The sequence below is a fragment of the Cystoisospora suis genome, assembly GCF_002600585.1.
Source record: "Cystoisospora suis strain Wien I chromosome Unknown contig_1020, whole genome shotgun sequence".
Taxonomy (NCBI): Eukaryota; Apicomplexa; class Conoidasida; order Eucoccidiorida; family Sarcocystidae; genus Cystoisospora; species Cystoisospora suis.
In genome coordinates this window covers 14,943-40,040 of record NW_027153821.1, presented here as the reverse complement: position 1 = coordinate 40,040, position 25,098 = coordinate 14,943, and the positions used below count along the sequence as shown (strand labels likewise).

Below are 25,098 nucleotides of genomic sequence, written 5' to 3'. Positions count from 1 at the left end.
GGGGGAGGGGGGGCGCAGAAACTAACAGCTGAACTAAACAATTCCTGTGGTAAACTGTAAAAATCGGTCATAAGGGGAAAAAGTCGAGAATTCAGAAAGGCCACAATGGTTTCCAGACAAAGTGAGAGGCAGAAAAGGAAAAGATCACGACGATCGATTCACACGGAGGAAAGGGACAAAGGGGCAGAAATTCCACGAGGGGAAAAGAAGCCGAGGGTGAGGGGAAGAAAAGGAGACATGGGAAGGAAGAGATAAGGTCCACAAGAATGGTGAGTACAGAGCGAAAAGCAAAGAGTAATCTGTGGAAGAAACTGATCGACAGAGAAGAGCGCTTGAGTGGGGGGAGGGGGGAAAATCTCACTCTCCGCTACGGGTACGTTTTCTTGGCCCCCTTCTAAAGAAGTCCCCTTCCGTGTATTTTCTCCTCTTTCACCAACAACCTCTTCGTCCCTCAAGCATACTCCTCATTGCCCTCTTTCTTCCTCCAATGTCGCCAGCATTTTCAGGGCTTGACCGAAGTGTTTCTCCAAACGCATGCAAAGGAGGGTACCTGAAGCAGCGCAATACAACCCACCGCGCTTCCGTACTCTTCCCCGCCCCCCCCCCGATCATCTTCAAGTGCCCTTCCAGGTAAAGCGGGGAACAATATGCTTGTGAACGGCTAACTAACGCCTCATCGCGAGCGTCTCATCTCTAACGTGAGAAGAGGTGTTGGAAAGAGTAAGCAGAATCATGTGAACGAGACCTTGTCGTTCACCTCTTCCTCCGCAGTTCGTCGCGCTGGGAAGAAAGGGAGCATCTTCACAAGACAAAGGTTCCACTTTGTGATTTCGGCCGAAACTCAAAGGTGCAGCTCAGTCGGAACCTGCGTGTTTTCTTTGAGAGAGTGCCATGGAAAGCCTGAGAACGGAGGGTACACATACGTGAGCCTGCAGAGTAACCCCGGGGTGTGGAGTCGGACAGATTCATCCTGTTGACGGACAGGGGACTGGGGTGAGAGGGTTTTTTCGTGGACCCGTATTAGAACACGAAACGCCCACTCCTGAGGGGTCGTATAACTCGGCTCGTCCATCGATGTTATTCCCGGGTAAGAAAAGGTGAATACAGCGAATCTGACCACAAGCGGACCTCCGCCGGCGGTCAAGTACTTGCAAATAACCGCACCGTTGACGTCCAGAAATTAAGAGTAGATGTGCTCCTTGGGAGCCCGACGAATGCGGCCGTCTCCTAACTGTCTGGCGTCTGTGTGGAATCGCTGTGATAGCGTGCAGTTTCCAAGTACATTCAAAAACCGGGTGGGTAGAAGTTGCTTTCGCTCTGGTCCCGGTTAGCTGACCAGCTGCTGTTTCGAAACGGACTTCGCATGCAGATCCTGGCAAAAAATGAGATTAGTATGTCGGCCAGGGCGATCTGGTTTACTCGGCTACAAATCAGCAGAAACTTGTTACAGTGGCGCTCCGTCAGCAGACCTAAGCATTGCCGGTAGCCTCACCAGCTTTGAAATATGTGAAGTGCTCGGTAGTTTCACTGCAAGACTGGACGGAGGGCGGCCGTACGGGCCAAGCCTGGATCAGCTGGGCAGCTGAGGGTGTAGCAGTGCCTCTGTCCGCGGGAAGAGAACCTCATGCAACGGCGAGAGAGACTCCTTTCGGAGGCGAGGAACACCAGCAAAACTGCTAGAACACTCGGGTGTCGGCTGGGAGTGCTCGTCGGCCGTAAGGCACAAACGAAGGAGACAGCCGTTGGATATAGCTTCAGACTGAGCCCGTCTGACAGTGGATTACCTCCACCTGTTATATGCAACGGTTTGAATGCGATCTGTCGAGTATAGCGAGCGGGACGCCAAAGAACCGTTACCGCGGGCACACACGTGGGGTACGCAGTTACATGGTGGGTGTCCTTGTTTGCAGCTGTGCGGGATGAGAAGGTGTCATGGCAGTCTCGAAGAGGTGGTTGCTGGCGGGCGCCCATGAAAATGGTTTCTCACCAGCGAGCCCTTCAACTCGACTAGCCAGCTCCCGTCCTAGGAACCTGAGCTCTAATAGTGACCCCGTAGCTCAGCGTACGCTCATCTCGGGGATTGTAGTAGCGTTACGAATTTGGAATCACTTTTTCATTCCCCTCGATCACTTTTGGCAAACCCTCAAGTTTCGGTCCACTCATCGCTCCTCCCCGTCCCGAAGGAACAGCCGGCCAGTTTAACACGGTTCTGCGTAACTAGGCACTTATCACGAAAGGAGGCACGGCCAAAAATATTGAAGGGCGACTCGCTACGCCCAGAACTCTTTGGTACCCTTGACTGTCTCCTAGGTTCACCCAGGCTTTTTCAGCGGCCACAGTATAGCCGCTACGGCTCACGTGGTCTCATTCGTCCCGACACGTGCGGTAGCCCAGGTAAAGAGAAAGGGATGTGTCGAGCCCTTCAAAATAGGGGACAGCGGAAGGGACCAAGGACAGAATACACACTGAATGGCCTTACTTGCCAAGTATTCACACTCAACTGTCCTGCTCCCCACGTGGTGCCGCGGGCGTTGAGCTCCGCTGTCTGTGTTCCCCTGTCTCTCTGTTAGAGGTTGCGTGCGTGGTCACCAGTCCCAGGAAAGAAGAATCTGCCGGCTATCAACGGGAAAAGACAAAGGGAAGGTCAGAAAGAATTGAGTGCGGTGCTCCCCCCTCCGAGACCTGCGCGGGTGTCATTGAGGAAACTTCACTTCTCTGAAAACAACTCCGAAGTAACCAGAAAGAAGGAGATGACAATTATTCTTGCCTGAGCTGTCTAGCGTGTGTCGCCGCTCTGAATGTTCAGGCATGTGAAGTTCTTGCTGCTTCTGTGCACCTTGTCTCTCCGGAGAAGTGCCGATGGCAGGACTGTTGAAAGTCCATGGCCTGTTGCTAGAGTTCCTTCAGGGCATTTCTCGCCAGGGTGCCACGGCTGTCTTGGAAGTACACACACTCTGGCGACCAGCAACAACCTTAGTCTGGGAATCACTGCCTTCTGGGCAGTCCTTGTATGCGCGCCTCTAGTGCAGCCGTCGTTGTTCCGGGCCAACCTCTTGTTTTACCCTCTCTATTTTCAGTTGTTGTATGTATTACAAGGTAGTAAAGAGCCTAGTAGCACCTCGCGGGTCGATTCTGAAAGTCTCTTTCAGAGGCTCTCCCCTTCGGCAAGTGGCGAAGTGGCACGGGAGTCCTCTTGGTAGCTGAGCTATGCGATGATGGATGCTTGGCTGAAGGCATCACGTGTATGCCAGAAATGGAAAAGCGAACAACTCGCTAGACGACATTTCTCCCCGCCGTAGGACGGCTAGGTGCGGCCGCACTGCCCAGGCAATGGAAAACTTGCTGGGTCGCACCGTGCGTGCTGTTGAGATCTGACCAGAGTGCATCCGGTAGCTTCCGTTGCAACGGCCCGACTGAGCTTGGCTTTTGTTGTCACTGACCACGGTGCCGGGACTCTATTTAGGCTGGATCTCACCATCTTAGTGTTCTCTGCCACTACAGCACCGTCCTACTACCAGCACAAGAAATGCCTAAAACTGCAAACGACAAAGCTGGAGACGAAAGCTGCAGTGCTGGCAGACAGTAGAACTGTAACATCGCTGCGGCGAATCGCCATGAACTGCAGACTGCTCCTGTTGTTGGAAAGACCCTTGAAAAGCTCGCTTGCCGTCGTCCACCCAATAGTACATCGTATGCGAGAGGCAAGCTTGAAATTTCGAGCAGACGGCGGGTTTGTAAGTGTCCCTAGCGTGTCTCGTGAAGTTCGCTTGCGCTCTGTCACGAAGCAGAAGAGTGCTCAGCCTCGACCACCACAGACTGTGAACAGCCGATGCAAGAGAAGAGAGCAATGCTTGTTCTCGCTGATTCTCGGCAGACTGTACTGCAACGGCGTGATAAGTCCAGTAGCCGCCTGTATGGGAAGTTAGCGTCCCCAGTCTTCGGCGGAGAAACAAGCGAGTTCTTAGAGGCGCTTAACTTGCGGGCACTGGGCATTCGGAACATAGTTGAAACCCCGGTCTTGGTACCATCCACCTGTTTCACCGGATTCTGACGGCCCGAATGGGGACGCCGAAGACAGACCGCAATCGTCCACCAGACACGTGTCAACCTGAGGTAGCGCGCCTTTTTCCCAAATTCCACCCACGTAGCCCAGCTCAAAATATCGGAGAGAACGCTGAAGAGGGCGGTGGGGACATCGGGAGCCCCGTGAGCTGGTTCAGCCTGCGAGCCGTTTCCGGTCAGACAGCGAGACGAAGAGCAGTTGTGTCTTCTGAAGAATGTGAAACTCCCGTTGTTGTAAAGCTGACCATGCTGATTCACTGGTTGAAGGAGACAGTTATGTTGCAATTCATTAGAACCCGTCTACACACAAGCTAAGCCGCATGTCATCATTGGTGGGGGAGCGCAGCTTCACCGAGCAGACGCGCGCGTAAGCGCGCGAGCGGGTCAGTTCACCACATCGCGGGCGGGAGAGAAGTGGGAGGTTAGCTGTGTTACGGCGAGATTACCTGGATTTTCGACGACGGTGCAATCCTGGATCTTCTCGTGGTTTGGAGCCTTTTTTCCCCACCAACTCTTGTCTTTTTTGTGCCATAACCTTCTGCCCTGAAGTGCCTACGAACAGGCAACCACCCTCCCCAAGTTCAACTTTCGTGTCTTCCCGTGAGGCGCTCCCGCGTTGTCCGGGCAAGTCACGAGGTAACCGCGGGAAACTGATTCTTGGGTGGCAGGTTCCATGGCCGTTCTGGGGTTTTCTTGCTTTTTTCTTTTCTTGGCACTCTGTGAATTTCCCGTGCGTACACACTTGATTCCGCTATCGTCATGTCAGGGTGGTAACGCCGGTGGAGGAGGAGGAGGCGGGTAGTTGGGCTGCCACAAACTGACCCGAGTCTAGGTGTACATACACCTGAGCAGAGACAAGACAGCGTCTCGGGAACAAGGCAGCATAGTTGCGATTCTAACAACCCAAAATATCCTCGTTTCCCTCCATAGTGTAGCCTTTTATCTGGCTACTATCACCTGTGTCTTCCAAAGCCCGCTTCGGGGCTTTGTGGATAGCTTTCGTCAGACCTGTGTATCACACTCTCTCAAGTCTCTCGGTGCGTGTCACACGCATTGTCCCAAAAGCGTGCTTCGTGGGCAGAACCTTCGGCCTCCTGAGGACGCAGTCATCTGTCCTTACCTCACTTCTCTCCCGCAATGGAGGGAAACTGCCTCGGTTGTCGGTGTCTTGCCTTCTGAGCAGTCTCCGATCTGTTGCGCACCTCAGCACACTGCCAGTCCCCAGGCACAACATACGACACCGGCCGCTCCACACAAACGGCAGTCCACACCTCTGGCGGTGTGATCTGAGAAAAAGACAGCATCTATATCTCACGCCCTCCGGAATAGTCCGGTGAACGGGCCACCGCGAACCGGCCAGTCAAACTTGAGAGCGCAGCAGCGGCTTGTGTCCGACACATGCGCAGTGCGAGTTTCCTTATCTGCTGGCTTGGTTGCACTTGGCTCGGTGTATCTGGAGGTTGCGCTAGTTGCCAAGCATCTTGTCGTGTCCCTACATGGTGTTTCTTGTCAGTTCTTTCGGTCTTGTCAGCTTTCCCTGTCTTCGCAGAGGCAACTTGGGGCGGTGCTTTCCTGATTTCTGTCAGGTTGTTTGGTTGGGCTCCTCGCCACGGCTTCAAAGGGCGTGTTCCTCCTTACATGTGCAGGACAGTCGCAGTTCCTCTGTCTTTCGTTTTCCAGTTTGCGAGTCCCCTACAGTCATTCCGCTGGCAGTCGCGAGACCACATTCTCTCGGAGACACTTTCTTGCCTGCTGAAATTATCGCCTGTAGCATTCCGGCTCGGTGTATGTATTGTTTCCCAGGCCTTCGGGTATCTTTCCCTACCTGGGGAAAACTCCACGGTTTCGCCGCGTTCACCTTCCCTTTTGTCGATAGTCTTTCCTCTCCTGTCCTTCTTCCTTCAGTCTGTTGTCTCTTCCTCGTTGGCAGTGTCTTGTCTCTTTCTCGTTGGGTCCAGGCTGCCACTTCGCTGCTTCCCTCCTTTCCATGTCGGTGTCGAAGAATCCTTTTTTCTTGACGTTTACACAGAGACCAAGGAAGAACGTACGCTGCACCCAAGGCGAAGACGGCTACCCCCATCCCATACTTGTCTTTTTCTCCTGCCGTTTCTTTCTTTCTCTTATCCGGTCTTCTTTGCTTCTCTTCTCAGATTTCTCTCTCGACTCGCGCAATGGCGAGTAGTCTCGGTGGCACAAGCACCAGTCGTAGCCCGATAGGAGAAGTCACAAACATTCGCAACAAGCCTTCAGTTAGGGATCGAGGGTTGCAAGCAGCAGCGCCCGGCAATCCTCGTCTTTCTTCTTGTCACCTTTCTTCCCTCGTTAGTACAGTTCCTTTGAAATCTTCGTCTCTCAGTCAAACTCCGCGGAGTAGTTCTTTCTTTTTCTCTCAGCAGGACACCCCTCACGAGTGTTCTTCCCCCTCGTCGCTCCCGACTCCTTCTACCGGGGATGGTAGAGAAGCTAGTCTTGTTTCTCGAAGCCGTCACCTACAGCCTGGTGTCTGGAGACAGAAGGTGTCTACTGTTGTTGGGACACGGCTATCAACTTCGACCACGAAGGTTAATCCTACCATCCCGTCTCCTGCCAGAGAAGCTCTGCTAGGCGTCTCTTCCGACTCGCCTAGGGGAACTGAGAGAAGCCAGGGTAGACACAAGGAGACGTTGGTCCAGAGGAGTCTACGGGACCAGGCTCCTCAGACGCCCGAGACTGTCCCGCCTCTTGGTGATGGTATAAGCAAGCAAGGGGACTCAAAGATTCTGTCTGTCGAACGAAGGCAAGGGGATGAAGCCGAAAACGACGAAGGCGTTTATAAAGAGAACTCCCTTCAAGGAGGGGAGCGGGGGGCTTCACTAGTAGTGCCGTCTTCCTCCTCCCAGTCTTCCATTTCTTCTCTTTCTACTTCTCTTCTTTCCCGTAGGAGAGGAGAGAAGAAAGGAAAGAGAAGAACACCCCCAACAGCAGGCTGCTGCCACTCACAGGCAGGAGCAAGTGTGGTGGATAAAAAGAAAGGGCTCTTTCGGCCGGAGCCTTTTCTCCTTCCCTCCGGGGGAGGAGGAAGGCTGACGACCTCAGGAAAGAAAGCCTTTCATAAGACGTCTATTCTTAGGCCTCATCGATCAGTCCCACAGAACAGCAGTGCTGCTGCTGTCTCTCAGAAAAGTGATGTATCCTATTACCAAGGAGAGCAAGAAGAAGATGGGGGGAAAGAAGCGCCCTGTTGTCATGCTTCTTCTTATTCTGTACACCCTGTCTCTCTCCCGGTGTCTTGTCCCTCTCATTCCTCCTCTTGTTCTTCCCGTTCTTCTGAAGAACGAGGAGGAAACGATCTGCCTCTGAGAGATACACGTGGGCCTTCTCCTTCGGGGCTCTTCCCGTTGTCTTCATCGGCCATACCTGGCTTTCTTGATTCCTCTAAGGAATTCCCTTGCCGAGGAAGAGCACAAGGGGGAGGAGGAGAAGACAGAGAAGGAGGAGAAGCCTTGGTACGTCCTACACCCTTGCTCTCAGAAGACTTCGTTAAGAACACACGAGGGGGAGGAGAATCCTTGTCCCTTGGAGCTCTCCGACGAAAAGGAAGAAGTCCGGTTACCAGTCGTCAAGCTCCATACAGCTGCCACGCTCAGAGTCTTTCCACGAGGCAAAGAAAGCTAGTGGCATCTACCAAGGCGAACAGGCCAGTATCTCTTCCTCAGGAATCCGGCTCGACTGATTCCCGCAGCACGGGTTTATCGAGACTTCATAACGACGGAGGTCCTTCTTCCATCTTACAAGCCCATCTCAAGCTGGGTGGGAATCCTACTAATGACTACATCAGGTGTACGTACACCACAAAGCTCCGTGAATTGAGGCCTGCTTCAAGTCAGCCGGCCCCTCCCCCTTCCACCTCTGTTGCACAGACTTCTTCTGAGAGTCCAAACACGAACAAATGTGGCCTGTACACAGCAAGGAGTGATGAATCTCTTCATGCAACGCAGCCTATCCCTGTAGATCGTCCGGCTTCGAGCGCCGGGTGCTCCAAGACGGCAGAGAATGGAAAGGTGTGCACGGGGTGTATGTACACCTTCACCACTACTAGTAGTACAACAGAAAAGTCCCATCAAGATGTTGTCGTCTCTTCAGGTGAACCTGTTCAGAATTCACCCTCCTCCACGCGCCCTCAGACGGCGTCGAGGGCAGACGGCATGTGTGTGTCACCTCATTCTAAGTCTGCAGCCCAAGGTGGTCTTCACCACACATCGTTAGGAGACTTTTCATCTTCTTCACATCATAAGGATGTCCCGTCGTTGCCTTTACAACACCTTCTTATTGATTCTCCCAATGAAGTTACAGCTTATGCTTTCTCTTCATCTGCGGCTTTTCCACCTCCTGGACTTTCGTCTTTGAGTGCTTTCAAGAAGCCAGGTTATCTTCTTCAAGAGAAAGCTAAAGCCGCGTTGCGCGAGATCTCTCAAGGAAGAAAGACACTTCGAAATGACATGTCGACGAAGAGTCTTCATATACTCGGTAGTCATCATGGTCTCTCCGGTGGAGGATCAGCAGGAGGAGGGAGAGACGCAAGGGGGGCAACTATAGGGAATTTACGGGTCTTACGGGAGAGCCGAAATATCGAGTGTCGAGATACATCCTCGAAGACAGGGACAGGAGGAGGTCTTTCTCAATCTTGTGCTTCTACCTATCAAGAAAAGATGACAGTAGTAGCAACAACAGCAGCTGTGGGCACCTCTCAGGATGGTCGTGGCAGTGTACGTACACTCCCTGGAGACAACTTTCCCCGACTCGCTCGAGGGGGGAACGATGGAGGAGGCAACGCTGCTGTCTCTGCAGCTTCTTCGGCTCTTTCACAACAACGAAGTTGCGAGACAGAGAGAGGTTCTTCTGAGGATGTTCAGAAGACTTTACGATCCTATTATTCTTCTCGGGGAGGGAATGCGAAAACCAATCCTCCCACAGTTCCTTCTCATATACACCATCATCCTCGTTTTTACACACAGCTGACTAGTTCAAGGAATGGCGTATTATTGTCTCCTTCTTCATTTGCTCCTGAAAGAAAAGACTCCAAAGGTCTTTCGACTTATTGCTCTTCCACGTCAGCTCCTTCTCCTGTCTCTCCTCCATCATGTCTCCAAGCTCAGCATACTTCCTCTTCCTATCAGACTTCTAAGGGAACTTCTCCTTATGTTTCAGGTGGACTCTTTGCAACGGTCCCCCCCCTATCTTCCGAGTTGAAATCTTCATGTATGTACCCTCAGCTTTCCTCTCTTTCCTCAGATGCCACACCTCAAGAGATTGCTCGAAGACAGCAAAAGGCTCTATCCTTCTATCTACGATGTGTAGCTCATCGGAGTAAACTACTTAAGACACGTCCTACAGAAGCCATCTCTCCTCCGGGAAGAAAATTCACAGTTGGGTTAAGAAAACTGCAGCAAGCGACGCATGCAAAGACGTTCTCTTCATCCTCGTTACTCAGTTCATTCATCTCTTCAACGAACACCCCAGGTACAAGTCTTCACCTCTCTCACCAAAGTCTGAAAAGTCATTCTACCAGCGAACTCAAAAGAAAGAAGACATCCTCTCCTATACGTCCCTCGGCATCTCATTACCATAGATCTTCTGTAGCCAGTACAGCTTGTTCTTCTTCTTTCTCTTCATCTTCAACGAATATAAACTCTTCGGTCTCCGGGGGGGGGGCCACTTCCCCTCCTCATACTAACACTCATTCTCAAAAGCCAAGTGACCATGAAGCCCAAGTCTCTTCTTCAGTAGCTTTCTCTTCCAGTTCTTCTTCTTCTTGTTCTTCTTCGTGTGTCACTACTACAGCTCCTTCTTCCTCTTCTTCATTCTTCTTTTCTTCATCTTCTTCTTCCTCTTCATCTCCTCGGAGTAAATCAACCAATCAGAATCCTGCTTCCTCACCCACCTGCGGTAGTGGTGTATGTACACCTCCACCCCGTGGCTTTCCACGTCCTGCCTCCCCATCTTTCATGAGACATCCTACTCATCACTATTCCTCTTCTTCTTCCACTCATCATATACCTACCCCAGCAGATTTGACATTTCTTTCAGAGAGACTTAAAGATGCAAATATCTCTTCATGCATCCCCTCATTGCATGCAGGTTTAGAAGAGTGTCGCGCAGCGGTGATCGATTCTATGATGGCGTGGGCGGTTGAACTCCAGCAGACATGTCTCTCTCCAGCTCCCGATGATCTCTCAAGATCCGGGTTACAGCTAGCTATCTCTCTCTTAGACCGCTCCGGTTTGATCTCTCTCTTTGACAATGCTCACGAAGACCAGGCAAGAGACGTAGGAGGATCTTCCCGGCCTACATCCCAGGAGAACGAGAATCAGAATTCTACGCAACCCAGGGTGGTGAGAGACGAAGAGAGCTCTCTATTTTCGAGTTCTTCTGATATGATGAAAGATGAAGGAGAGGAGCAAAAAGAAAGAGAGAAGAAAGCATGTCGAAACTTCCCACATTCTTTCTCTTCTTCTTCTTCGCCTTTCTATCCTTTGCCTCAAGTATCTCGGAGTGATCCTGAAGCTATCAAGACGGTAGCTGCGCTATGTCTTTCAACAGCCATGCAGTTCGAGTCACCGAATGCCCTAGCCTTAGAAGGAAAGATAAGAGCAGCGATGGATCTAAAGACAAGATGCTGGAGAATTTTCAATATCAGTTATGCGGAGGCACAGAAAAAGCTACTCAATCTCGTGCACTGTGTTGTATGTGTTCCTATCTCTATTGACTTTGCTAACTACTTTCTCTATAAGCTTGATCGAACCTATGAAACCCAACAGGGGAATGAAAGCCCTGTCCAACTGATAGCTTTCCTTCTTGATTGCTTCTCTCTTACACCTCTCGCTGTGCGTACACCCGCGGCTCTAGCGGCAGCCGCAGCGGTCCAACTAGCGAAGAGAATCTGCGATCAGAAACAAAGTAGAGGGGGAGGGAATGCTGGAGAGACGGGCTTCAATAGTAATAATGGTGTCGGGGGGGGAGAGAAACGGGGAGGAAAGGTGAAGAAGAATCCTCTCTGGATACCTGAGTTAAAGACATTCGCAGGACTCGAACCCGAGCCTTTCAAGGCTGTGCTGAAAACCATCAATGAATTCCTCACAAAAAAAGTCGCCTTTTATCCTGGTCTACGCAAGCTGCATGCGGAAGGATGGGCGGCTGTGCAATGGGAACACCCAGCGTCACAGAGATGCTGATAAGGGGGGGNNGGGGGGGGGGGGAGCAGAGGTGAGGAGTAGAGTACGAGGACAGGGAGAAGAAGGATAGGCGGAAGAGGAGAACAAGGATGGTATGATGGAGAGGATAGACAGTATAGTAGGAGGGAGATGATGTGTGGTTGAAGGGGGAAGATAGTTTTCACCTTTTCTTCGTTTCGCTTTCTCATGCGTTGGGGGTGAGATATATAAGAATCTTACTATGTATGTTTCCCAAAGATGTATATCTATATACATATGTATTCAGAAAGAAGGAGGGAAGAAAGAGGTGAGGAGGGCAACGTGAAGTATCAATTCCCATTAAGAAGCTGTAGAGAAGAATGAAGGGGATCTGCTGAATAGAATGACGGGAAGGCATGAGACAAAGAGAAGTTTGCAGAGAGTTTTCTTTTCTGCAAGGATGTCCGTGGAGAATGTTTAGAAAAGTGAGAGGGGTGGTTGACAGAGAGACAAGATGCAGGTGTCTATACACCAGAAGAGAAGCAAAAAGTTGATTTCTTTGATGCCATCTTTCACCCAATTTCGTTTTTAGAGGGGAAAGAAACCTCTTTTTTTATGTCTTTCTGGTGTTTCTTTCTTACTAGAGTCTTGTTGAGTATCTTCTTCTCGTTCAGGTGTACATACTGCTTCCACAACCATCAGGTCCTGGGTATACATACGATTTGGTCTCTCGTCAATCCAAGTGAAGGATGGAGATTTTTATGGCCATCAGAAATGAAGAGGAGCCTTTGTTCCTTTCTTTCCTTTCAAATTACCGTTCTTTCTCTTTCCTCTTGTATCCATCTTTCTTCATAGAAGGACAGATTCCCTCTTACTCACATCTTCTTGTTTCTATAGATACAGATATCGACGTGAGCATTGTGGAAAGATCGATGGATTTGACGGAGAGTAAGATACATCTTCTCCTTTCTTTATCATACCCTCCTTTCAGCAGTCGGCGTTTGCCACAAAGATTTCTTAGGTTTTTCTTCTTATCCTTCTTCCTTAGAAGTAGGTGCCTCCGGTGTCTTTGCTTTCTGTCATTTCTCTTTCTTCTGCTCCTCATGGGATAAAAGACTTCCCGTCACACATATACGTAGACTCATACAGAGAAACATCTATTTCTGTATGAGTCCTTGTGTATCTGTAGTCATGCGTCATGCGATTCTCTTTGCGTATTCTCTGTATGTGTCGGTTGCACAGCGCTTGTCTCTCCAAGACTCGTTTCTCGTCTCTTTCTCGGTTCTTATGGCCCTGACTTCAGCTACCATGAATGAAGAGATCATCCTATCTACGTCATCTAGGAATACTTTCTCATGCCTCTCGTCTTTCTTGGTTCTTTCTTCTTTGCCCTTTGTTCTTCTGCTTCTTATCTGTACCTCTCTTCCACTGCCTCTCTGTCATTCACGGGCCCCGCCCCTCGGGTGTCCCGTCCGTATACACTCTCTTCTTCACATCCTACAAAGAGGACGAGAAGCCTTGTCTCTCTGTCTCGGTCTTTTTCTATCTCTCTTTGGTTGAAAGGAAAGCAGTTCTGTTCTTTCTTCGTCCCTTGTCCATGAAAAGAAAGAAAGAAAGGAGTGTACATCCTCATCCAAAAAGATAGTGACAGAAAAGAAACCTACACTGATATGGACAGCCTGGAGAGATCTCCCCGAAAAAGTTAACAGCATCCTCCCTGGCTTCTTTGTCCCCTCTCTTCCAAAGATATTCAGAGAGGTTCTAAGAGAGAAACTGGACTCTTTTGTCTTCTTCAGTCCTCTTTGTCATGGGACTTGACGGTTTTATAGTAAAGACGATTGTTTCTTCCCGCTCAATCGTCATCTAAGTCGAAAGATACAAAAAACTGCGGCAAAACCAATAGACAGAAACTCTCTCTCTCTCGTGTTTCGTTCTATTATCTTCCTTCGTCGTTTTCTTTGTGCTGTTCTCTTCCAAGTCTTTCGTCTTCATGTCATCAAGAACTCTCTCTTTTCATGAGTTGGGTTCTGTTCATTCACAACATGTCAAATGGAACAGGATGTGAGAGTAACGAAGATATGTCTATAGTCCCTCTTGTTTCCTCATGTCTGTCAGTAGGCTCAGTCTTCTTCATTTTTATCGTGGCGGAAGGTAGATGACTCCATCCTGATTCTTCTATACTCGATGGATCTGTCTTTGCATGGGTTGTCGTTCCTTGACGTGGTGTTTCTATCACGGCCTGGATGTGAGCGACTCGGCCGTGCTTTTTTTCTCCCTGCAGGAAAAAAGAACAAGATGTAGTTCTTCTCGTAGCAAAATTGCTTAGAGATTCATGTCTCTACTTTCGTACCTACCTTCATCTTCTCACTTTCCTGATGGTGATCCGCACTTCACTGGCAAACCGCACGCGCAGCGCATTCTTTCGATCCGACTGAATCGCTTGTAGATAGCACTTGGTATTCCTATAGGTCGGACACGTTCATTCGGGTAGTGAAAATATACTTATTCTAGTTGCGCCTCCGAGAAGCGGGTTTGATGTTTCCCCGGTTGGTCTCGGGAAGAATACCAGGCTCCTCTGTGCTACTAAAGAGCGAGCCTTTCGTTGTCTCCGATCTGCTCCGGAGGGCCCGGGAGAGCCGGTTTCGGCGAGCGTCCTTCAGGCGATACTCACGAGTTACTACTCGCCCGCAGTGCGGAAGAAGGAACCTTTAGGTCTCACGGACAAGACCTCCACGTGCCTGCCCACCTGTTACACGTGCCTGGTAACGGCCGAATCGTGAAATGCAGAAGAAATCTCAGAGACTTGTTTCTTTCGCCTTTCACCAGTCCGTGTTCTCACGCGCTTGTTTTTCACACATGTTTCACGGCGGGACATGATTTCAGATCGCCACTTCAAAGTATTCATTAGGCACTGCGCATAGCTGAAACTCGGGAGAGAAGATGCGGCTCCGATGTGGAACTGTGGGTAGTAGGACAACCCACTGCTCTTTTCGCGTGTTTGGTATCGCCCATGTTCCTGTTTTTATTGACTGCAATGAACACCCGCAGCAGTGCGGAGAAATTTCGTGACGTGCTGTGCAGTCTTCACGGGAGATGCGTCCGTGCTAAAGAGCTTACTACACACATACCATGGCTACTATGATGATATAGGGATACACCCTGGCCTGAGGGTGGTTAAGCAACTAGCCTTTACTTTTTTCTTCTCTCTCAGCGGGGACATGCTCCTCAGGCTCCGGCTTAAGGCTGACTCTTGCAGCATCTTTTCTTGAAGTAGATCTCGGAAACTTCCTTTGCCACGAAGGTGTGCAAAAGCCGTTGGCCCAGCTCTGGATATTCTGATCTGTGTGTGAAGTATAAGAAGGCAGTTTTTTCATTATTTAGTAGCAAAAGGAGAATTTGTCTGTGCCCCGCTCACGATTTATGTGTCGGACGCAAGAGGGTTGGTTGACACCATCTTGCTGTGACGAAATACAGTAGACGGGGTTTGGAAGGCTCCTCACCAAGTAGACTACAAGGCACAAGAGCAGCTCTTCCATCCCGTCAAGCTCCATCTTGACGAGCGTTCTTCCTTGAATATTTCTTTTCAGTTTCAGCGGAGGAATTGATTTCTATGAGCCCGACAAAAAACTGAAAGACACTCTCCTTAGTGATTCAAGAAATCCTACGGTGGAGCTGGGACTTGGGCGTCCTCCCACCGTCCGCAGTCGGAACAACGCCGCGACACGGTGCCGCTATGGCCCGTCGAGCTGTGCCGTCCCTTCCCCGTTCTCTCCCGTGAGTCTCCCCACTCCCGGATGGAGTAACGATCCGTAGCTAGCGCGTCAGCGCCGGTGAAGCGGGAGTCGTGTCCTCGTGAGTTCGGGCACTCATATTTATTTGATGTGCACCTACTTCTTTTACTTCACTATTCTCACAGCATCTTGTCATGACGGCTTTCTGTGAAGGTGGCGAAGTAGCTGATCGAAACAGCGCGTGTCTTCCTCAAGCTTACTGTCATTCCGCTTAGGAAGAAAGATGTCGCTAGCGAACGGTTGTCCACTCCAACCCCGGCAGCACCCCGGAAGACAGAATTCTTTGAGAAGAATTCTTCGGAAGACTATTTCAGTCGTGCTCCTCAGCTTCCTCGCGTCGACTCAGCAAAATCAAGCACTCGAAGACGCGGTAGACACCATCCCCACAGCGCCTGGTACGAGCACAACGGTAGAGAGCCAAGTGGCCACGTGTCCGGAGCCCTCTAAGAAGACGGGACCTGAGCCAGTTTCTGTCACTATCTCGGAGGCGAAAAATACACTCACTCTGGCCTGTAATGGGGCTGAGGTCTCAGCAGTCCCAAGCACCTTGGAACAGGGGACGGTCTGTGTGTCCGGGCAAGGGAAGACCCTCAAGGCTTGCAAAGAAAACAGCGGTTCCAAGGAAACAACCACGGTCTCCCAGTTGCTTGGCAGTGAAAGCCAAATTGTGTGGGTTCCCAAGCAAAAGAATCCGAGCGCAAGTTACGACCTGACAATCGAGAAGAAAGATTTTCCGTACGCCGATAAATCATTCTTTGTGGGGTGCACGAAGAATTCTGCGGACGACTTCGCATGCCAAGTCAATGTGACCGTCGAGGCAAGAGCTTCCACCGTCAGTGGCCAGGTAGCTACGTGCTCGTACGGCGAGTCAAGTAACCCCTCAGCTCTCCAGATCAAGATGACACAGGAGAAAAACTTCTTCACTCTAGTGTGCGGCAAGGACGGTACCAGCGTACCGGCGCAATTCAAGGCAGAGTTCTGTCCAGGCGACGACGTGGGCGAGTGTCGAACAACTTCGACATACGGAAGTATTCTTCCTGGGTTTGCGTCCGAGTGGTGGACTAGCAGCACCGATGGTACCCAGCATACTCTGACGATTCCAGAACAACATTATCCCACTAAGGAGCAGACCTTTCTAGTCGGTTGTGTTGCCCGGACGGAGACTGGGACTAAGTCTCAAACCCCTGCATGCAGTGTCAAAGTGACTCTTACACCAAAGCAACCCGATTCCAATGCGGCTCATGCCGCGGCTGGCCTTTACATCTTCGCCCTCACACTGGCGTCTTCTGTGTGGTTGTTCTGGCCAGAGCTGTTCGGTCCGTAGCCGAATGACTTGTCACTCCGAAGACAGTCTTTTTTTCGTGCGTCGGGTGCTTGCCGTACTGCGTTTGCATGTGCGAGGTTTACGAATTCTCTTCTCATGTGCCCGTCAGGAGCAGACTCCCGTTTTGCTTTTCTTTTTTTTTCCTCTGGAAAGCTGGCTGTCCCGGAGGTTCTGTTTGTGCGTTGACTATCAACAGCGTTTTATTGTGAACAATGGGAATCTTCTAGAGCCATTCATTCTCCTCTCTCTCTCCCTGCCCTTCCACCGTTATGCCATACAGACTTCTGTAGTACTGAGTTTTCCATGTCCAACACGTGCGCCAAAGTTGACGTGTCTGCAATTCCGTGGCTTTCGGTCCAGGATCTGCGTAGAAATGGAACAGTGTAGTTAGACAGATAGATTCAGTAAGGATGTGTTCGTCAAGAGCACTCGATATTTAGTTTGCTTTCTGCTCAAAACTCACGAGCTGCTCGGACTCCGGTCTCATGGCGTGCAGACGGAGCGAAACATCTATCGGGGCGATTCCTCACATGGACTTCATGTGGAGTGGCAACGACGGCTCTGGCCTTATTATGGCATAGCTACTCCTACCTTTCCCTAAAGTAACTGTGGTGAGTGCAGTGTCACTCAGTCACGAGATACAGAAGAACGCGAGACGATTCCTGCCAATCAAGGCGACCTCGCCTTTCCTTGACAGCGAATGCAGAGTTCAACCCAGGAAACTGATCTACCTGCTGCTCCGAGCGTTTGGAGTAGAGAGGTTTCAGCGTTCGAGTCGCTTAGATCTGAGTAATTGCCTCCAGTTTTTCTACTCAGAAAGTCAAAAAACCCTCTCGGTCGCCTCCACCTGAGATGTGCTTGGAGAGGAGAACGGAGACGTACACAGTTGTACGTTTATATATATATATATATGTCTACATATCTAACTACTAGAAATCTTATAGAGAAACACTGTATATAGGTTATCTACTCACCGTGTGTGAGCAGAGAAGTGCCGTCTTGAAGAGCCTACGTTCAAAAGCACTACAGCGTACAAAGGCGGTGTTGGATATTCTGATCCGTACAGAAGATGGGCAACAAGATGTCTTGTGACGCTACAGAGATAGTTCGAAGAAGCTCTCCTGAATTTCTCGGCTGCCCTCACCAAGAAATGCGGGACGCGAAAAAGAAACGACTTAGATGAATGACTTTCTTGTTTCCGCGACAGGAAAAACCTGGAGGCGTACGTACTCTATTCTTTCTGTCTTGTTGCTATCTTCCCAGCGCGATCTTGCTTATTTAGGGCCGCCCACAAAGTCCTTCCCGAGCTGTTTTGATAGTTTCACGCAGCACTTTCTTTACAGCCACAGCAAAACTCGGGATCTACAGTACTTCGCACGCAGTCCTCAAGTAGAATGCAGGAGCGTGGCTTTACGACGTCTTGACATGGTGAAAGTCAGTGGGATGGGATTCTGAAGGTTTTTCACTGACTCCGCTTCAAGGCGAAAGAATGCTTACTGTTCCCTCAGCATGTCCTGTCTTCGTTGGCGGTCTTCCTCGGAGAGTCCCACCAGTTTTACGACTCCTCTGTCCTGCGTGCCATCAGAGAAATAGAAGGACAACTCTCTGTGAGTGCAGCCCAAAAGACTCCCGATTTAAGCTGACGCGTGTCCTCTCTTCCCCAGACGCGGCTCTCCCCTTCCCAGCACGCCCGGTCCACGGTTTTCGGATGGCGCTATGGCCCTCCCCGCTGGTTGGCTCTGTCCCTTCCGGATCCTCCTCCGTCAGCTTCCCCGTTCCGGGCCCGGCTAGCGACCGGTGGCTAGCTAGACAGCGCCGGGAAAACGAGCACCGCGTCCGTGCCAACGGGACAGTCAGTTTCCTTTCATGAACGCCTCCTGTTTTTCTTGTTGCACCTCCTCCAGCGTTTCAGGAGGAGCTGCGGGTTATTTCTGCAATGCCGAGCTGCGTGACAGCAACCCGCTTGCGCTGTTCTCTCGAATTCAGTGACACGCCCCACAAAGGAAAATGTCACGAGCCGAGGGTGAAACACTCCGAGTTCGACAAGGCGTCAAGCCACACGGTCCTTCCGGAAGCGCTCTTCGTAAGGCTATTCCGGTCTTGGTCGTCGCCGTCGTCGTCTCCATGTCTTTTCGGGCACTTCCAACAGCCGCAAACGCAGACGAGGCTTCCTCACAAAACCAAGCCACATCGAAAGTCGAGAGTCAGGTCGCGACGTGTACGAAGCCTTCCACAGAGACTTCACCTGTCATCCTTTCTGCTGCTATTTCGGAGGCGGAGAATACACTCACGCTGGCTTGTACCGGCTATACTGCCGGTGCGGCAGTCCCGAGTACCCTGACGGACGGGACTGTCTGCGCCTCCACGCCAGCGAATACACTTGCATCCTGTGAAGAATCCGTCAAACAGAAAAAAGAGCCAGCTACAGTCAAAGTCAAAGATTTACTTGGTTCGGAGACAAACATTGTATGGGCCCCCGCGGAGGCGAACGGCAAGAAAACGTACAGCTTGGAGATAGGAAAGAAAGACTTTCCGTACCTTGACAAAACATTCCTTGTGGGGTGCATGGAAAACAGCACGAAGAATTTTGAATGCCGAGTCAACGTAACCGTCAAGGCAAGGGCTTCCACCGTTAGTGGCCAGGTAGCCACCTGCGCGTACGGCGAGTCGAGCAATCCCTCAGTCCTCGAGATCACGATGACACAGGAGAAAAACTCCTTCGCCCTCGTATGCGGCAACGACGGTACTAGCGTACCCGGGGAATCGACATTCAATACTGAATTCTGTCCAGGGAGCGACGTGACCAAATGCCAAACAACTGTTGCGTACGGGAGTATCCTTCCTGCGTTCACGTCCGAATGGTGGACTACTGGAGCTGAGGGAGGCCAGCATGTTCTGACGATTCCACCAGAGAACTTTCCCGAGAAGGAGCAGTTCTTCTTAGTTGGATGTGTTCCGGCGGCGAAGGCTGAATCTAAATCCCAGACCTCTGCATGCAATGTCAAGGTGACTGTCAGGCCGAAGCAGAACGGTTCCGGTGCATTTGAGATATCTTATGCTACCATTAGCTTTTATGTTGCGGTCTCGTTAGGCGCATTTTCTTCATTGGTTTGACCGATATTTCTGGTTTGCAAAGCACAGATGTTTGTTAGTCGATCACTACATTCGCGTTTTTATCGTTCAGTGTCTCCTGTATGTGGTCACGTCTTTTGTAGATCTGTGCGCAATCTCGGTTAGGTGAGTTTGCTCCGAAGGGTCTTGTTTTGTTTTCAAGGTTATTGATCAACGGAGCACCCCGCCCTCACACTCAGGGGGCAGTGCGGCCTGGGAAACTTTTCCCTCTTTGGTGTGCAGTTTTAGAACTCCAGCACTCCCTCGGCGGACGAAGAATCCATGTTTATTGGGGTGAAGCCTCAGCAAAAAGAGGGAGGCGTCGCGCCCAGCTGGGTGTTGTCGGTAGCGTTTCTCCGGATGATACACGCATTCTGGTCTCTCATCCAAATAGAAAGAAGGCATGCTCTTCGAACACACTACCCGTCTCTTCCCCCTGCTTCACCGCAGTACCCCCGGCACGGAGCTATGCTTACACCACTCGCTGCCACCCTGGAATAGCTCGACCCTCTGCAAGGTATATCCAAATGACTGTAGCTGCTTTGGTGTGCGCCAGCCGCAGTACAAGACAGCAGCAGTCCAACATTGAATTCATAACTTTAACGACAAAAACAGAACTCTCTTGCGTTCTTCCCGACAGATGTCTCCTTCTAAGGAAGACAGTCGAATCTATCGGTGCCTGAAGAAGCAAAAAGCTATACAGCCGTCTTTTGACCTTGAGTCGCACAGGTCGGAAGCGTTCCTTCCCCGTGTATCACAGAATCTTCGAGCTGATCTAAATGACGCAGATTCAGTCAATGTAGAAGGCAGAAAACCGTTACAAAGAATGGCCTCCAAAGAAGGCCACAGCTACCAGGGCTGACGCATTTCTTCTCGGCACGGCACACATTAATGCGACCCGGCAGTCACTGAACAGATCGTACTGAAATAGAACAGGCCGTGACGTCGTGGCAAAAGAGAGCATATAGAGAGGATTAGAACGAGACGACGGGATCGCAACCAGACATCCATTCGAAGAGAGGTTCAGAAACATCACGAGAGAGAACAAGCAAGGGTCACTAGTATAGCTTGTGTGTCCAAACGAATAAATACGGCGACCTGGAGCAGATAAGACAAATACTCAGAATCGGAGAACTCGAATATTTCGAGAACCTGCGGATCACTAGAAGTCTGAGTGGCGAAGGACATACAGGTTACTCGTAGTAGAGAACAGGCAACCCAAGAGAACGAAGAATCTTACCAATCCCTTCCGCTGACGCTGGAAATCAGAGCGGTCAGACGCAGCGACAGGAGCACGAAAAGGACAGAAAAACAGGACAGAAGACGGATGTACGGCGACGGAAGAATGAGTCAAGTTTCGTGTGAAAAGGGACCGCCGCAGGAGTCTGCAGTCTTTCGCTCTCTCTTCTTGCTCCAGCCTCCTGCACTTAAGTTTGAGCGCTTCCCCAAGGAAGAAAAAACCTTGATAAGCCCAACAACTCCCTTCCAAGAGTCCAGAAAGCGAGAGCCCTTGCTACCGTAAAGGCCTTGGCCTTGGATGGTTGCCACTCTTGTTACCGCTACACGAACAAAAGCACAGACATCTGAGGGCAATGAAATTCAAGAAGCTGGTGACGGACGGTGTGGAACATTTTGCTTCATACGGCAGCTACGGAGCGAGTTGTCTTTCGACAGCAGTAGCTCGGCTAAGAACGGATATTCTGAAGTTCCCGGAATATCCGGTTGAGAGTGTGAGACCCGAGAAGCACGTGTATCAGGAGGCACATTACTTTCTACCCCATACCATTGGGAATCCCGAAGGAGCTGTTCTCGCCCTGTCACATTTCTGCGAGCGTAGTCCAAGTGTCCTGCGACTCCAGAGTTCTCCCTGTGGTTGTCTCGACAGCAACCCCGGGCGGGTTCGAATTTTGCAATACCTCCGTACGTCTTTTGTGTAGGTCCGAGGAGGGCTGGATGAAAGTGTATGAACTTGGTAAAATTTCTTCGGCTGGGTTCCAGATTTTTGACGCCCATTCTGAGGACCGGGAGATGAATCGTCGTTTGCCGCGAGATTGCTTCTTCCTCAACGTCCTTCTTCCGAGTTTTCTGTTGGGCTATACGGGTGGGCTGTGGTAAAAAGAATCTTAGTTTCGAAGCACTCATAAGCACTTCGAAAGACACTTCGCTAAGAGTAGACTCCAAAAGTTTCTCAGGCCAAGCTGCCCTGCCACTCAACGCCGCCTTTGCTTCTCGTCGCCGGGTGGGTCCACGGTTTCTCGCAGGGGCAACGGCGCTGTCCATCTATCTGCTCTGTCCCCCCCCCCCGCCACTGTCCTCGTTGATCTCCCCTCTCTCCTGTCCAGCGTAACAAGCTGTAGACAGCTAGCCAAGGAGCGGGGACATGTGCAGTGTTTTTTTAGCGGAAAACAGTTTCGTTTTTTGTATCCTTACCTTTTTTCTTCTCTAACCTATACTGTTTGGGGAGGGCTTACGGGTTTGTTCTGTAAGTGACGAGAATCTGCGCGCCTTGTTCTCTCGGCCAGGCCCCACTGAGAAGGATGTCCCACGCAGAAGGTTTAACTCTCCGGCGATACCCCGGAGGAAAGATTGCTTTTGGGAGTAGTTTCCAAAAGATGGGTCCCGTTTTTCTCGTCGCACTCTTTGCGTATGTGTCTTGTCAGATAGGTGAAGCAGTTGCAGACCCAGGAAGCTCCGCAGGAGGAGAACCTGCGAAGAACTCAGTGCTGGAGAATCAGGTAGCCACATGTACGGCGCCCACCCAACGTGCTGTGACGCCTGAAATACTTTCTGCTTCAATCTCGGAGGCAGCGAATACACTAACTCTGAATTGTAGCGGGGGTGAAGAAAATGTTGCAGTCCCGAGTACGCTGGTGAAGGGGACGGTCTGTGCTCCCGTGACCGACAATACAGTCGAGACTTGTGAAGCAGCTGTAAACGCAAAAGAGCAATCGAAGACAATTGAAGTCAAGCAATTACTTGGTACTCAAGAAAACATTGTGTGGACTAGCACAGGGACCTCCTCGAAGAGTTACAAACTGACGATAGGAAAGGGATTCTTTCCTTATGTTGACAAAAAATTCTTCGTGGGTTGCAAGAAGAGCACGCAGTTCGCATGCCGAGTCGATGTCACTGTCATGGCGAGAGCTTCAGCTGTCAGCGGCAACGTCGCCACTTGCGCATACGGAGAGGCAAGTAACGCATCAGCCCTTGAGGTCAGAATGACACCAGAGAAGAACACCTTCACTCTGGTATGCGGAACGGAAGGAAGCAGCAGACCCGAGGAATCGAAATTCAAGTCCGAATTCTGTGCTGGAACAGACGTGGTCGATTGTAGCACGACTTCTACCTACGGGAGTATCCTTCCGGGATTTAGGTCCGAGTGGTGGACTCCTGCAGCTCAAGGAGGACCAGAGGTTCTGACGATTCCACCGGAGAACTTCCCCGAGAAGGAGCAGACCTTTCTAGTCGGATGTATTCCCCGAGCGTCGACTGACTCCAAAACGAAAACCACAGGGGCATGCAAAGTCAAGGTGACTGTCGCGGCAAAGCAGGGCACTTCCAGCTCGGTCCAAACATCTTACGTCTCAGTTGGCTTCTATGTCGCCGTCCTCGCAAGATCACTTTCCATGCTGTTTTAAATGATTCTGCGTTCAAAGACTAATTTGCCAGTCACTGGCCACGCTGTCGTTTTTGTCCTCCAATGCCTCCTGCACAGTCACAGCTGGTGCCACGTTTTTGTAGATATGTAGGGAGTTTCAGTTCCTTGAGTGCTCTCGCTGAGAGATGCCGTTTTGTACCGATATCTTGATTGAAGTTCGCGGGCGGCGGGGGGGGGGTTGGGGGAGCTGCCCTCCATGTGAGGACGAGGCGCTCCTCCCGCGAACTTGTTTCGTTTTCTTGACGTCTTGTTGTAGTTCAAGACTTCTCAGTGAATAAAGAATTCACTGCAAAATGAGTACTTTTGTCCGAGTTCTCGGCAGGTCGAGCGTGACGAAGTGAAGATATTCCTCCAACTGGTTGACTTCATTCCCCTTTCTTCTAGTGGTTCGTCCATACACTTTCGTCCTGGTTTCCACGTGCAAGCAGAACACCCATGCTTTTTGAACACATTCGCTGTGTTTGGCGGAATTCGCGTCACTCCCCATAGTGTTACCGACACAGAACGATGCGTACACCACTTACCGCCACTTTACTATAGTTCGAGTCATATGCAAAGCGCACCAGTCTGACTGTAAATGCTTGAGCCTGCGCCAGTCGTATCACCAGGAACAGCATTTTAGCTACTCTTACGTGTTACGACAAAAACACAGCTCCCTTCGTCTTCCGCCTGGCATGCTTTGCACTGGGGGAAGTCCATTTCGAGTGGCAGTCGGGGAAGAAGATTGGACGGTGGTCTGCTGAGTGTGTATCTGTGCAAACGGATAATCTTCCCTTTCAAACAAACCACGGAACGTTACGATGGCTTGAGTGATGGGCGTCCAGTCAGCCAGATAGAGGGCCAACAAAATGTCGTTCTCAGAGAGGGCTACCAAGGCTAAGGTTCTTTTTGTTGTCCCCTAAAAAAGGGGGTGGAAACACGGCACACAATCGTGCAACCCTCGGGGCTGATTTCTGAAATCGTACTGAGTGCGCTACATTGACCGTGTCACCCGCAGAGCAGAGAAGGCGACCAGAAAAGAACATCCGGGTATCTCCAACCACAGATAAGGAACAGGAAAGAGCATTCCGGAATAAGAGTGTAACGGCTGCTCCCATGAAGAGGCGTGTAAGACATTCTGAAAAAGAACAAAAAAAATCTGCTACATAAAGCAAGAGTACATACCCACAAGGGAAATCTCGAATCAGAAGATTCTGAGTATGTCCAGAAACTGGTACCTGCTTGAAATCTGAGTGAAGAAGGACGGAGAAGTAACTCCCAGTAGAGAGCAGATATTTCCAACCAACAAACGACCTTGCAGAAATTTCTACACTCGGACCTCGCTGTGTCCCTGAACTCGGAAACCGGAGAGGTGAGACGTCAGGAAAGGAGCGCAGCTGAATCCTTAAAACAGGAAACGAAACAGAGAAGCTAAAGACGCTGGAAGACGGCAGATTGAGATGGGGTTTGTCGATGGACCGCCCCCACAGAGATCAGCCGTCGCTGTCTCTCTCCCAGTGATTCGTCAAATCTCGTACACCAAGTCCTACGTCTTTCAGCAGGATAGAAAACCCCTTTAGCGTAGCAGCACTCTTCGAAGAGTCCACGAACACCGGGTCCTTAATACTGCGAACATCGCGGAGACTCATTCCTCACGGCTATTGTTTTTGACGCTTCAGTAAGCTTTCCTCTCCTCAGTTTGCTCGTTCTGTGGTCGCTGCTGCGCCGCTACGCGAAGAGTAGAATCGGAAAACAGACAGGGAAGAAAAATGAGCAAGTGTGGAGGTAGATACCTATTCAAGAAGACTCGCCGAGGCAGCGATACTATGTGCATCATCCCAGTGACGTAAGCCGCCTGGAGGCCAGATATATTCCTACCCATACACTCGGCGTTTCAGTGCCGTGCCGCAAAGAACCGAAGGTCATTTTCTTGAGCCTGATACTTCGGGAAACACCTCAAGTTCGGCTGGGTCAGTCGCTAGAGAGCCAAATCATGTCTCTGCA

At 50.7% G+C, this 25,098-nt stretch overlaps 7 protein-coding genes across 7 annotated transcripts in view; 5 read left to right on the top strand and 2 right to left on the bottom strand.

Moving 5' to 3' along the window:
* Window positions 1–595, bottom strand: part of CSUI_002413 (heat repeat-containing protein) — a 14,284-nt gene extending 13,689 nt beyond the window's left edge. Inside the window, exon 1 of the mRNA XM_068062615.1 lies at window positions 1–595. This exon is cut by the window's left edge and continues 732 nt beyond it. The gene's annotated coding sequence lies outside the window, so the exon portion shown is untranslated.
* Window positions 596–4,569: 3,974 nt separating this feature from the next.
* Window positions 4,570–11,273, top strand: CSUI_002412 (carboxy-terminal domain cyclin; the record flags this gene model as incomplete). The annotated part of the gene is made up of 1 exon (XM_068062614.1): window positions 4,570–11,273. Exon 1 carries the CDS (start codon window positions 6,234–6,236, stop codon window positions 11,271–11,273), a length of 5,040 nt encoding a protein of 1,679 aa, XP_067925412.1. The 5' UTR covers window positions 4,570–6,233.
* Window positions 11,274–11,311: 38 nt separating this feature from the next.
* CSUI_002411 (uncharacterized protein) lies at window positions 11,312–13,557 on the top strand. Its single transcript, XM_068062613.1, has one exon. It carries the CDS (start codon window positions 12,399–12,401, stop codon window positions 12,789–12,791), a length of 393 nt encoding a protein of 130 aa, XP_067925411.1. The 5' UTR covers window positions 11,312–12,398; the 3' UTR covers window positions 12,792–13,557.
* A 1,473-nt stretch (window positions 13,558–15,030) lies between these two features.
* CSUI_002410 (srs domain-containing protein) lies at window positions 15,031–16,505 on the top strand. The gene has a single exon (XM_068062612.1). It carries the CDS (start codon window positions 15,246–15,248, stop codon window positions 16,344–16,346), a length of 1,101 nt encoding a protein of 366 aa, XP_067925410.1. The 5' UTR covers window positions 15,031–15,245; the 3' UTR covers window positions 16,347–16,505.
* Window positions 16,506–17,957: 1,452 nt separating this feature from the next.
* CSUI_002409 (srs domain-containing protein) lies at window positions 17,958–19,760 on the top strand. Its single transcript, XM_068062611.1, has one exon. The coding sequence runs from the start codon at window positions 18,354–18,356 to the stop codon at window positions 19,458–19,460; it is 1,107 nt and encodes a 368-aa protein (XP_067925409.1). The 5' UTR covers window positions 17,958–18,353; the 3' UTR covers window positions 19,461–19,760.
* A 115-nt stretch (window positions 19,761–19,875) lies between these two features.
* Window positions 19,876–21,618, bottom strand: CSUI_002408 (uncharacterized protein). Its single transcript, XM_068062610.1, has 2 exons — window positions 21,241–21,618; window positions 19,876–21,016 (listed from the first exon to the last, which is right to left on the bottom strand). The coding sequence occupies exons 1-2, from the start codon at window positions 21,597–21,599 to the stop codon at window positions 20,971–20,973; spliced, it is 405 nt and encodes a 134-aa protein (XP_067925408.1). The 5' UTR covers window positions 21,600–21,618; the 3' UTR covers window positions 19,876–20,970.
* Window positions 21,619–21,711: 93 nt separating this feature from the next.
* On the top strand, window positions 21,712–23,258 carry CSUI_002407 (srs domain-containing protein). The gene has a single exon (XM_068062609.1). It carries the CDS (start codon window positions 21,995–21,997, stop codon window positions 23,093–23,095), a length of 1,101 nt encoding a protein of 366 aa, XP_067925407.1. The 5' UTR covers window positions 21,712–21,994; the 3' UTR covers window positions 23,096–23,258.
* Window positions 23,259–25,098: the final 1,840 nt, after the last annotated feature.